The 13,973-nt window shown below is 47.2% G+C and overlaps 1 protein-coding gene and 2 pseudogenes across 1 annotated transcript in view; all 3 read left to right on the top strand.

Annotated features, from left to right (window-relative positions):
* The window catches only part of LOC138787586 (zinc finger protein 850-like), a 40,261-nt pseudogene extending 37,896 nt beyond the window's left edge, over positions 1-2,365 (top strand).
* LOC138786838 (kinesin-like protein KIF20B) overlaps positions 1-13,858 on the top strand; it is a 78,193-nt gene extending 64,335 nt beyond the window's left edge. Inside the window, exon 2 of the mRNA XM_069963907.1 lies at positions 13,133-13,858. Within this exon, the coding sequence (XP_069820008.1) occupies positions 13,337-13,825 (489 nt within the window). The 5' untranslated portion in view covers positions 13,133-13,336 and the 3' untranslated portion in view covers positions 13,826-13,858. The remainder of the gene's footprint in view (positions 1-13,132) is intronic.
* LOC138786597 (zinc finger protein 208-like) overlaps positions 1-13,973 on the top strand; it is a 646,972-nt pseudogene that overhangs the window by 326,545 nt on the left and 306,454 nt on the right.

Raw genomic sequence — 13,973 nt, 5'->3', positions numbered from 1 at the left:
CAGCACCAGAGAGATGTCCCCGTCCTCTTCTCCCACAGGATCAGGATCAGGTAGATGGAGATGTTCCCTATGATCTGTACATCCCACCTGACTTCTCCTACTGTCTGATGACTATTACAATATTTCTCTCACATTTTATGAATCAGGGGGAAGATGGGAACAATATTAATGCTCCAGAGACAGATGACAGCAGTGATGAGCAGTATAAGGAGGACATCACTACAGGTAACCGCCCAGGTGAGTAGTGACCACTAAATGCAGAGAACAGTCACACATTCTCCTCAGTCACCGGCTGTAACTATTCTGTGTGGAATATTATAAGTTCTGTGTCCTGTCAGTTTTCCAGCTATATAATCATTCAGCCCAAATTCTAATATACAGCACAGTCCCAGCGGACAATATATCACTATCAGTCTCATGCTGCTGCATCTATAGTGACTGTCCTCATCTTACAGAGTACCTGTTGTAAAAAAAATTATAAGAAATCAACAGGAAATGTGATTGCAAGAAGTTGTGTAATATATTCTTTAGTTTTTATTTTTTAAATTTATATGGTTAAATCAGCGATACACATACAGCCTAGCTGTGCTCCATGTTCCCTTCATGCCGATATTTGATCTTTTCTCTGTTCAAAAAATGAGACCAATTACAGAAAGTCCCGGCGCTCACAGACATGGCTCGGTACTGACTGACAGTAATGTTCAGCGAGTCGTGACTTATGCAGAAAATTTAGAGAACTTTGAGAAAAATTTGTGATCTGCCCCCAGTAACGCCATGCTGGTTGGGGTCCAGCAGGTTATCGGTATTTACGGGGTCAGTAGTCCTATTTTTTATTTGAGAAGAGTTTCCGTTACTTTTCCTACTAAGGACGTCATCTCCCCGGCCTCCCGCTTCTAGATTCTTCTCCCTGACACTTCCTGTGGATGGGAACAGATCTGATCATTCTTATTATGTTACATAAAAAAGAGTAACTTTCCATGTCTGCAATATGTTTAAGCTTCTATTACTGGGAAATAAGAGAAATGGTGTTTTCTCCTTTGCAGATGATTCTACCAGGAGCTCAGGGGGACATCAGATCTCCTCAGAGGATCATATCACACAAGATACATATGAGGAGCCGTCCACTATCCCAGATACACCCTCAGCCCCTCACAGCAAAGATCTCTCATCTCATCCTGTTATACAAGTCCCATCTTCTGCTCCATCACAGCAAGCTGACATTTACAGAGAAGACGATGAACATCAAAGAGCAAATACAGGAAAGACTCAGTTTTCATATTTACAAAGTGAACAATGCTTTACTCATGAAAAATATCTTACAGGGGAGAAGGCATTTTCATGTTCAGAATGTAGGAAATGTTTTACTCTAAAATCATCTTTTGTGAGGCATCAGCGAATTCACACAGGCAAGAAGCCATTTTCATGTTCAGAATGTGGGAAGTGTTTTGCTCGGAAATCAAGTCTTCTTTCCCATATAAACATTCACACAGGGAAGAAACCATTTTCATGTTCAGACTGTGGAAGACTTTTTAATCTGAAATCAGGTCTTGTTACCCATCAAAGAACTCACACAGGGGAGAAACCATTTTCGTGCCCAAAATGTGGAAAATGTTTTGCTCAGAAATCAGCTGTTAATAGACATCAAAGATCTCATAAAGGTGAGGAGCCATTTTCCTGTTCAGAATGTGGGAAATATTTTAATCAGAAATCAGATCTTGTTACACATCAAAGAATTCACACAGGAGAGAAGCCATTTTCATGTTCGGAATGTGGGAGGTGTTTTGCTTGGAAATCAAATCTTCGTTGCCATAAAAACATTCACACAGGAGAGAAGCCGTTTTCATGTTCGGAATGTGGGAAATGTTTTACTCAGAAATCAGATCTTGTTTCGCATCAAAGAATTCACACAGGGGAGAAGCCATTTTCATGTTCAGAATGTGGGAGGTGTTTTGCTCATAAATCATGTCTTGTTAAGCATCAGTTAACTCACACAGGCGAAAAACCATTTTCATGTTCAGAATGTGGGAGGTTTTTTGCTCGGAAGTCAAATCTTCTTTACCATATAAAAACTCACACAGGGGAGAAGTCATGCTCATGTTCAGAATGTGGGAAATGTTTTACTCAGAAATCAGATCTTGTTAGGCACCAGAGAATTCACACAGGGGAGAAGCCATTTTCATGTTCAGATTGTGGAAAATGTTTTAATTGTAAATCACTACTTGTTTCGCATCAGAGAACTCACACAGGGGAGAAGCAATTTTTATGTTCAGAATGTGGGATAAGTTTTATTCAGAAATCAAATCTTGTTAGGCATCAGAGAATTCACACAGGGTAGAAGCCATTTTCATGTTCAGAAATTATCTAATTGTAAATCACACCTTGTTACACATCAGAGAAGCCACTTTCTTGTTTACAATGATTTAAATGAATTCTAAATGATTATTAGGGAAAATCTGCATTTTATAGTAAAATAGTTTTGTGCATAGTATCAATAACTGTACTCACTGCCATACAAACATCTTAGAGACTCCGCACTTTTACTTCCGCTTCCTTCCCGTTCTCCCTCCTATAGGGTCCCATACAGTAGTAATTCCCCTCTTTGGTGTCATGCGCAGTAAAGTGCGTAGGTGTGTGGGTTGGCCCCATATGTACATAAGCACAGAATGGCCATCTTTTCACCAAGCCATAAGAATAGGAAACCCCTGGAGGTGTTGGCAGTAGACCACAGGTTGCGTTTCACAGGGCCGGAAGCGGGAGGAGCCTGACAACCGTGCCCAGACTTTAGCACATTTAAACCTCCATGCAGAAAACATGAGGACCGGAAACATAAGCGAACCACTGCAACAGTTCGGGGGCCATTGGGTCAAAATTTGACAGGGATGCAAAAAAAACGTTATTTTATCTGCATTTATGATTGACATCTCACCCGTTCCTCTGTTATACTCCCCTGATAAGTACATATATGAAACACGGTGGCGGGAGGCTAGAAAAGGTCAGGGTAAGGTGTTGATGTCAGGGGTAGTACGGGGCAGGGGCCATTCTTTTTAGTGTGATTACTCCCTGAGCGAGTAGGTGTAGGAGGTGCACCACTCTAGGGACTGACAGGGTCCAGTGCTCCTGGTGTTAGGTACAAGACTTATTCTGTCCTTTATACCGCTACCAATACATATGCAATATCTATATGCACTCAGTACAGTTCCTAACTAGGATTAGCCCCCAGAGTAATGATGCCCTCTGCTGTGCAGTTCCACATGTTAATAACGCTTCTGCTGTATACAGCTCCTCACCCACAGTAATAATTCCTTTTTCTGTGCCCCCATAGTAATAATGCTCCCTGTTTTGACACTACATAGTAATAATGTCCCCTACTGTGTACAGCCCCCTGTTGTGATCCCCCCATAGTAGTAATGACTCCTACTGTATACAGCCCCTCATAGTAATTAAAGGGGTACTCCGGACGAGGTATATAATCTGTGTACGGCCGGGGAGGGGGTGGAAATAGAAGGCTCTGGTGACTTACCTCCCTGGTTCCAGCGCCGGCTCCCGCCGTTCCGTTCTCCTGTCCCGCAGCCGCTTCCTAGTCAGAGCTACGGCTTGAGACGTGACGTCTCAAGGCAGCTCAGCCATTCAGTGGTCGTAGTGGGTTCCTGCCTCGGCCTGTTCAGACAGATTTCACCGTCCTTCCAAAGAATGAACCTGTTCATTCTTTGGATGGACGACGGAATCCACCCATGCATAGAATGGAGTCTAGGGTATGGGCAGAAATGCACGCGGCCTTCAGAGCTGAAGATCACACGTCTCCAGTCGGTCACATTACAGCTTTTACAAGCTCGGCAAAAATCCAATGGACACGGCCTATGATGTGGGGTCAGTGGACTCCTTATACCAGCATTGGCCAGCCCGATTCTGCCTGATTGGGAGGATAATCACAATGTGTAATAGGAGCCAAAGATCTTTTATTACCTTAGTAGTGTATATGTATGTGTCTATATGCCTGTGTGTGTATGTTTGTCCATGTGTGTATATACCTGTGTGTGTGTGTGTGTGTGTGTCTGTCTCTAGTGACTGACATATAGCTGATGCGGTTGACACAGGGGCCGCTCAGCCAGCATCGAGTACCAAAGGTAACATGAGGGGGGGCAGTTGTTGTTTTTTTATTTCCACAATGTCAGCAGGTAAAAATACAATCCGTCTCAGAATGGGGGAGGGGGGAGGAGGGGGAGACGGAGAGAAAAGCTCTCACACAAATTTTTGTGTCTTCAGCAGAAAGCAGCAGCTGAGAACTGGGGGAAGGAAACTGAATAGATAATAACAAGTATGGAAGGAATTGTTAGTCACACCATGGGCAGCACCGTATGAAAAGTTATTTATCAGCGGAATACCCCTTTTTTTTTTTAACTCAGTTTTATTAAAGTGTAGAGCATATTACAAAGTAGGACCAGTAAAGTTATCAAAGCATATAAAAGCGCATATACTGTGATCTTACAAGAAGTTGAAAAGATCAGAAGTATTGGCTAATACAGATAATTTAACCAAGAGCAGCAGAACCATAGCTGCTCATACACAGGAAACAGGTTGGAAACAGAAGATTTTAATGTAAAGTAGGACACATGGAGTCACCATTTATTCGCAGCAATTCAAAAAGCTGATAAGTCTTCCCGGGGAATCGTGGTCAGAGGGGAACTACACCATTGGTCCCATATTTTGTAAAATTTGGCAGGACATTTTCTGTGAATGAATACACAACGTTCGTATGAGACTACTACATTTATCAGGGATACCCATTGCACCAATTTATCGCAAAGCGATGGCTTTCCTAGCCAGGAATAGTGTCTCTTTTGAGAAAGATACAAAGATGGTGGCTCCATATCTCCTCGTCCAACAATCCAAAGAGGCATACAGAAGGATCAAATGGTATTTAAATACCACACACAGTAGGTAATACATGTATGACATCGTTCCAAAACCAGACTACCCTGGGACATACCCATACCATGTGCCAAAAATCGTCCGGTTCCGCCAGACACTTAGGACAGGCAGGGGCTGGTATATGACCCATACGATGTAGCCTAACCCGAGTCTGGGTGAGTTAATACTGATAATAATAATAATAACTGCGGATAATGTCTGCGGAATTCCACATTTTGTCCGCGCGCCTTTCTGCCAGCTCCCTAGACACCATTCTATGGGCTGGCCTATTCCGCTATCCGCCGAAAGAAGTGACATGTCCGCCAAGGGGATGATAATGATTGTAGTCATGTAACACAACAGCTATCAGAATGATGATGGTTGTAGTCATGTAACACACACCTCAGCTATCAGGGGGATGATGGGGGTTGTAGTCATGTAACACACACCTCAGCTATCAGGGGGATGATGGGGGTTGTAGTCATGTAACACACTTCAGCTATCAGGGGGATGATGGGGGTTGTAGTCATGAAACACACACTTCAGCTATCAGAGGAATGATGGGTTTGGGGTTGTAGTTGCACTAGTCTTGCTGTCAGAGCATGCTGACCACTGACCCAGCAGGGTGACCTGGATTTGGGTGGCAGGGTACAGCCCCCCTCCCCAGTGAGAGCCAGGCCGACCCTCTCTTCACCACCCACATTGCTGATGTCTGCACCAGGAGTGTCCTGCCGGGCCCAGCCTGCCGCCCCCACCTCACAGTTCTGCCGCCCCCACCTCACAGTTCTGTGCAGCCAGATGTAGTGGCCTCATTTCCTCCCCACCTCCAGCCTTCTCCTTCAGTCTCCTCTTCAGGACTGCGACATTCTTCCTCTCCAGCTGACGACCCTGCGCTGCCCTTTGTACTAAACGGTTAAATGACTACAGCCAGCGGGTTCACGGGCTGCAGTCATTAGCAGCCGGGGTCTACTTAACACAGTAGCCGACTCCTGCTGCATATGGAGAGGGGCATCTGTACAGTTAATTAGCCGCCATATGCGATCGCTGTGTGCCGGCTATTTAAAGATAGTGCCGCTGTAACGGATGGAGGGCGGTTGGACAGAGGAGGTGACACTATGGGGGGACACGCAGAGAACATGGCAGGCACTCAGCTTGCTGCCTACCATGTTTCCTGCTATATACTCTGTGATAAGCCTCACTGCTGCGCGGCTTATCATAGAGTATTGAATACCTGGGAATCCTGGTATCGAACCGAAAATATGCCCCGCAAATGGATAATAGAACTGATTTTTCGGTGCATCATGAATCCCTAGAATACACTAACACACTTTTTAGTATAGATCTAGGTGTGAAGAAAATCACAGTCTTGGTTGAATTTGAACAGGAACCAATTTACTGTAGATCCTTAAACGCAGTTAACAGTTGTCTCCATAGAGGTGCAATACAAAAAATCCAATCCCTTCAGCTTGGGTACTTAGACTTGAATACAGCTTCTCGCTGGAGGAATACTAATTTAACCCCTTCCCTCCGCAGGACGTACCGGCACGTCTTGTGTCCCCCTGTCCCTGGGGTCTAGTGGCCGGATCTCCCTCCCGTGATGCGATCGCGGGGGGGGGGAGATCCGGTGTACTGAGCCAGCTGGGGCTGACGCTGATCCCGACTCTGCAATCCATACATATGGTCTGCTGCACACCATTATAATAGAGCACCGATCTGATGGATCAGTGCTCTATTATATACACAGCATTGATCTCAATGGGAGATCAGTGCTGTGTATATAGAAGTCCCCCAGGGAGATTAGTGCTGTGTATATAGAAGTCCCCCAGGGAGATCAGTGCTGTGTTTTAAATAATAAAAAGCCCCCTCCCCTAATAAAAGTTTAAATCACCCCCCTTTTCCCATTTTATAAATAAAAATAAACATGTTTGCTATCGCTGTGTACGTAATTATCGCCCAAACTATTAATTAATCACATTCCTGATCTCGCACGGTAAACAGCGTCAGCGCAAAAAAATTCCAAAGTGCAAAATTGCACATTTTTTGGTCGCATCAAATTCAGAAAAATTGTGATAAAAAGCGATCAAAAAGTCGTATATGCGCAATCAAGGTACCGATAGAAAGAACACATCATGGCGCAAAAAATGACACCTGACACAGCCCCATAGATCAAAGGATAAAAGCGATATAAGCCTGGGAATGGAGCGAATAAGAAATTAAAACAATTCCTAAAACATGCTTTTTTTTTAAATTTCAGTAAGCAGATTTATATTATTATATATTAGATACAGTACTAGGGGATCTAGGTATAATATTGACATATATAACGCACATACAGCTCAGCTACATGTACATTACACATACAGCTCAGCTACATGTACATTACACACATACAGCTCAGCTACATGTACATTACACACATACAGCTCAGCTACATGTACATTACACATATACAGCTCAGCTACATGTACATTACACACATACAGCTCAGCTACATGTACATTACACACATACAGCTCAGCTACATGTACATTACACACATACAGCTCAGCTACATGTACATTACACATATACAGCTCAGCTACATGTACATTACACATATACAGCTCAGCTACATGTACATTACACATATACAGCTCAGCTACATGTACATTACACATATACAGCTCAGCTACATGTATATTACACACAGGGCTCTGCTGCATGTACATTACACACATATACAGCTCAGCTACATGTACATTACACACATATACAGCTCAGCTACATGTAGCTCAGCTACATGTACATTACACACATATACAGCTCAGCTACATGTAGCTCAGCTACATGTACATTACACACATATACAGCTCAGCTACATGTACATTACACACATACTGCTCAGCTACATGTACATTACACACATACTGCTCAGTTACATGTACATTACACACATACAGCTCAGCTACATGTACATTACACACATATACAGCTCAGCTACATGTACATTACACACATATACAGCTCAGCTACATGTACATTACACATATACAGCTCAGCTACATGTACATTACACATATACAGCTCAGCTACATGTACATTACACACATATACAGCTCAGCTACATGTACATTACACACATATACAGCTCAGCTACATGTACATTACACATATATATACAGCTCAGCTACATGTACATTACACACATACAGCTCAGCTACATGCACATCACACATATACAGCTCAGCTACATGTACATTACACACATACAGCTCAGCTACATGCACATTACACACATACAGCTCAGCTACATGTACATTACACACATACAGCTCAGCTACATGTACATTACACACAGGGCTCAGCTACATGTACATTACACACATACAGCTCAGCTACATGTACATTACACATATACAGCTCAGCTACATGTACATTACACATATAGCTCAGCTACATGTACATTACACACATACAGCTCAGCTACATGTACATTACACATATATACAGCTCAGCTACATGTACATTACACATATACAGCTCAGCTACATGTACATTACACACATACAGCTCAGCTACATGTACATTACACACATACAGCTTAGCTACATGTACATTACATATACAGCTCAGCTACATGTACATTACACACATACAGCTCAGCTACATGTACATTACACACATACAGCTCAGCTACATGTACATTACACACAGCTCTGCTGCAGGCATATATAACACACACATACACAGCTCTGCTCCACACACATCACACATACACAGCTCTGCTGCAGACATATATAACACACACATACACAGCTCTGCTCCACACACATCACACACACACAGCTCTGCTGCACACACATCACTTCAGCTCATCCAGCACAGCAGAGTCCTGCATACACTGAGCAGCAGCCCCTGATCATGTGACTCCTCCTCCTCCATGTGACTGATCACATGACTGTGACATCATGGCAGGTCCTGGAAGCACACGGCTCCTGTACAGCTCTGCAGGCGGCTTCCTGACTTATCAGCTGCTGCTGGACTGTCCCGCCCGCTCCCTGCCCACAGTATGTACTAATGCTGGGTCACTGCTCACCTCTCTGCCCCGCCCCTTGCCTCCTGAGCACCAATCACTGGAGAGGAGGAGGGGCCAGACACAAGGTACATGTGGAAATCCTTCCTGCCCCTCCCCCTCCTCCTGCTAGTGTGCTCTGCTGCTGCTGCTGCCTCCTGGGATCTGCCCACTGGCTGCCAGACAGGTAGGAGACTTATGGTGCATGTACACAGAGAGATTTATCTGACAGATCTTTGAAGCCAAGACCAGAAACAGACTATAAACAGAGATCAGATCATAAAGGAAAGACTGAGATTTCTCCTCTTTTCAAAAACATTCCTGGCTTTGGCTTCAAAGATCTGCCAAATAAATCTGTCTGTGTAAATACACCATTACAGTGTTCAGGGGAGAGGGGGCATCCAGCTGTGCTAAGGAGGAGGGGGCAGTATGGATGGGGGGATAGTAAGGAGGAGGAGGGGGGCAGTATGGATGGGGGGATAGTAAGGAGGGGGGCAGTATGGGGGGATAGTAAGGAGGAGGAGGGGGGCAGTATGGATGGGGGGATAGTAAGGAGGAGGGGGGCAGTATGGATGGGGGATAGTAAGGAGGAGGGGGGCAGTATGGATGGGGGGATAGTAAGGAGGAGGGGGCAGTATGGATGGGGGGATAGTAAGGAGGAGGGGGGCAGTATGGGGGGATAGTAAGGAGGAGGGGGGCAGTATGGATGGGGGGATAGTAAGGAGGAGGGGGGCAGTATGGATGGGGCATAGTAAGGAGGAGGGGGGCAGTATGGATGGGGGATAGTAAGGAGGAGGGGGGCAGTATGGATGGGGGGATAGTAAGGAGGAGGGGGCAGTATGGATGGGGGGATAGTAAGGAGGAGGGGGGTAGTATGGATGGGGGGATAGTAAGGAGGAGGGGGCAGTATGGATGGGGGGATAGTAAGGAGGAGGGGGCAGTATGGATGGGGGGATAGTAAGGAGGAGGGGGGCAGTATGGATGTGGGGATAGTATGGATGGGGGGATATTAAGGAGGAGGGGGGCAGTATGGATGGGGGGATAGTAAGGAGGAGGGGGGCAGTATGGATGTGGGGATAGTATGGAGGAGGGGGCAGTATGGATGGGGGGATATTAAGGAGGAGGGGGGCAGTATGGATGGGAGGATAGTAAGGAGGAGGGGGGCAGTATGAATGGGAGGATAGTAAGGAGGAGGGGGGCAGTATGGATGGGGGGATAGTAAGGAGGAGGGGGGCAGTATGGATGGGGGGATAGTAAGGAGGAGGGGGGCAGTATGGATGGGGGGATAGTAAGGAGGAGGAGGGCAGTATGGATGGGAGGATAGTAAGGAGGAGGGGGGCAGTATGGATGGGAGGATAGTAAGGAGGAGGGGGGCAGTATGGATGGGGGATAGTAAGGAGGAGGGGGGCAGTATGGATGGGGGATAGTAAGGAGGAGGGGGCAGTATGGATGGGGGATAGTAAGGAGGAGGGGGCAGTATGGATGGGGGGATAGTAAGGAGGAGGGGGGCAGTATGGAGGGGGGGATAGTAAGGAGGAGGGGGGCAGTATGGATGGAGGATAGTAAGGAGGAGGGGGCAGTATGGGTGGGGGGATAGTAAGGAGGAGGGGGGCAGTATGGATGGAGGATAGTAAGGAGGAGGGGGGCAGTATGGAGGGGGGGATAGTAAGGAGGAGGGGCGCTGTGGATGGATCATAGTGGAAAATCCCTTTAAACATTCCCAGAGTTTCTTCTAGAGACAGCACCACTCTCAGTGTTGGACTGGGCCACCGGTGGGCCCCCACTCCTATTGACCGACTGGCAGCTGGGGCCCCCAGACAGCTATAGAATGATGCTGCCTGTCACCAGTGGGCCCCAGCGTCTGCTGCTACGCTGCAACTGTCAGGCCGGTCCCTGCTGCTGGTGGCGGAGGATCCCCACCTTGCTCCAGCCCCCACCTTGACCTCGTCCCCGGACACTGGTCGGACTCAGAACTGTATGTGCTCGCACTCCTAATGAGCGCATACAGTTCCTACTGGGCCAGGATGTGATCGACACCGCATCAGGAGCCATTGGCTCCTGGCTGTGTCAATCATTCTTGTGGCCACAAGAGGCATCGCTCCGCGTCGGCGCACGCACGTCACATGCTGACGTCACTCCAGCGCCGCGCGGGCCTTGCCGAAGAGGAGCAGAAGTGGACCGACTGCTCAAGGCCAGGACCAGGCACCTCTGCAGCCAGTCAGCATTGTGAGGAGTCGGACTGGCATTCGAATTTGGGGGGTGAGTTGCTGAACTGTGTGAACTAAAGCAGCACGGTGGATGGGTCGGCCAGCCAGGGTGCAGCTTTGCGGCTGGGGTGAGCTTCAGGCACAGACAGCCTGTCACACAGGCCGGAAGCTCACAGTGCAGCCCCGCGGTGCCCGTACTTCTCTCCTGGCGGCGTGATGACATCACATCATGTGCCCCACCAAGCAGAGAAGTTCGGGCACCGCGGGGCTGCACTGTGAGCTTCCGGCCTGTGTGACAGGCTGTCTGTGCTGGAAGCTCACCCTGGTTCTGCAATGTGGGGGGGACCTGCCCAGACTCCCTCTGCCCCTGCCGCCTGTCTGTATCCCCTGTTCCCCCTGCTGCCACCCCCATTGTCTCTCCCTGCCACCCCCATTGTCTCCCCCTGCCACCCCCATTGTCTCCCCCTGCCACCCCCATTGTCTCCCCCTGCCACCCCCATTGTCTCCCTCTGCCACCCCCATTGTCTCCCCCTGCCACCCCCATTGTCTCCCCCTGCCACCCCCATTGTCTCCCCCTGCCACCCCCATCGTCTCTACCTGCCACCCCCAGCTTCTCCCCGTCACCCCAGCTGTTCCCACTATCCCCCCAGCTGCTCCCTCTGCCACCCCCAGCTGTCTCCCTTCCCCAGTAACCCCCAGCTGCCCCTCTGCAGATGTCACCTCAGCTTTCCCCCCCCCATCTTCTTCCTTGCCACCCCATCTGCTCCCCCTTTCACCCCAGCTTATCCGCCTGCCACCCCCAGCTGCTTCCCTGCCTTCCCAGCTTCTCTCACGGCCCCTGTCACCCCCAGCTGCTCCCTCAGATACCCACAGCTGCTTCCTTCCCCAGTCACCCCCAGTACATGCAGGCACTACAACTCCCAGCATGTACTGTCAGTCTGCAGCCCTCAGGATATGCTGGGAGTTGTAGTACAATCCTCTGATAGCTGCCGCTGTAGACAGATGTATTGCTGGACCTTCAGGGCTGATGGTTGTCACCCACAGATTGCAGCCACCAGGAGCCTCTGCACACAGTGATTTATTACAGGGTTGTCCTCTCAGAAACTACAACTCCCAGCATACCCTGAGAGCTGTATAAATGGAGGGTGTTCTGAGAGTTTTAGTTCGACTGAAAATATTATTCACAAGAGTTTTGTCACAGATACAGATGAATCCAGGGAAGGACGGGGTCAGCATGTTGTGTCTCGCTGGTTCTATATTGGGGGCCCCAAGGATCATTTCCTCTGGTGGGCCCCAGGTATCCCAGTCCAACACTGCGCTCTGGTCTCCAGTATGGGTGACATTTTTCAACTTAGCTTTATAGCAAACCACAGATGAATTGGAAACAAGAGTCGTGCTGTCTTTGGAATAAAGTGACCATGTTTTTCTAATAATAGATAACCCCTCTAATAGTGGGGACACAGTGGCCTTAGGAGGGTTAGCGGGTGGGTGGGGGGAAGGGGTATTCAGGTTGACCTCTTGCACCAGGGCCCATGAGACATTAGCTGCGCCCCTTGTCCCTCAGTGTGGAGGGGATGACTGTGTGATCATTGTGTGTGTCAGGTTCCTATAAGGTGTCAGGACGTGGCGGTCTATTTCTCCATGGAGGAGTGGGAGTATGTAGAAGGACACAAGGATCAGTACAAGGATGTGATGCTGGAGGATCAGCAGCCCCTCCCATCAGCAGGTAATAGACAGGACTATATACACACCTCCTCTCTGTATTATCTGGATGGAAAGAATGAATTCAGTCTCTGTATGTGTTCCCTCCAGTCAGATCCAGTAAGAGAACAGCACCAGAGAGATGTCCCCATCCTCTTCTCGATCAGGATCAGGTAGATGGAGATGTTCCCTATGATCTGTACATCCCACCTGACTTCTCCTACTGTCTGACTTTAACAATATTTCTCTCCATCTTATGAATCAGATTGAAGATGTAAACAATATTAATGGTCCAGAGACAGATGTGAGCAGTGATGAGCAGTATAAGGAGGACATCACTACAGGGAAGGATCTTTACTCTATTAATGCTACAGACAAGATAATAAAAGAAGAAGAGACAGATGACAGCAGTGATGAGCAGTATAAGGAGAAAATTACTACAGGGGAGGAACTTAACCATAATATTGCTATGGACAAGGTAGTAAAAGAAGAAGAAACAGATGACAGCAGTGATGAGCAGTATAAGGAGGACATCTCTACAAAAAAAGATCTGATTACTATGCACAAGACAATAAAAGAAGAGGAGGAGACAGATGTAAGCAGTCATGAGCAGTATAAGGAGGACATTACTGCAGAGAAGGAACTGAACTATGTTGATGCGATAGGCATAATAGTAAAGGAAGAGACAGATGACAGCAATGATGAGCAGTATCTGATGGACATCACTACAAGGAAAAATATGAACCCTATTAATGTTACAGATATGATGATGAAAGAAGAAGAGACAGATGTGAGCAGTGATGAGCAGTATAAGGAGGACATCACAACATGGAAGGATCCGAATTATATAAATGTCACAGATATGATGATGATGAAAGAAGAAGAAGAAGAGACAGATGACAGCAGTGATGAGCAGTATAAGGAGGACATCACTACAGGTAACCCCCCAGGTGAGTAGTGACCACTAAATGCGGAGAACAGTCACACATTCTCCTCAGTCACCGGCTGTAACTATTCTGTGTGGAATATTATAAGCTCTGTGTCCTGTCAGTTTTCCAGCTATATAATCATTCAGCCTAAATTCTAATATACAGCACAGTCCAAGC

The sequence above is a fragment of the Dendropsophus ebraccatus genome, chromosome 3 (genome assembly GCF_027789765.1).
Source record: "Dendropsophus ebraccatus isolate aDenEbr1 chromosome 3, aDenEbr1.pat, whole genome shotgun sequence".
NCBI classification, from domain to species: Eukaryota; Metazoa; Chordata; class Amphibia; order Anura; family Hylidae; genus Dendropsophus; species Dendropsophus ebraccatus.
The sequence above is the reverse complement of the archived record's forward strand: the minus strand, read 5'-3'. Positions and strand labels throughout refer to the sequence as shown.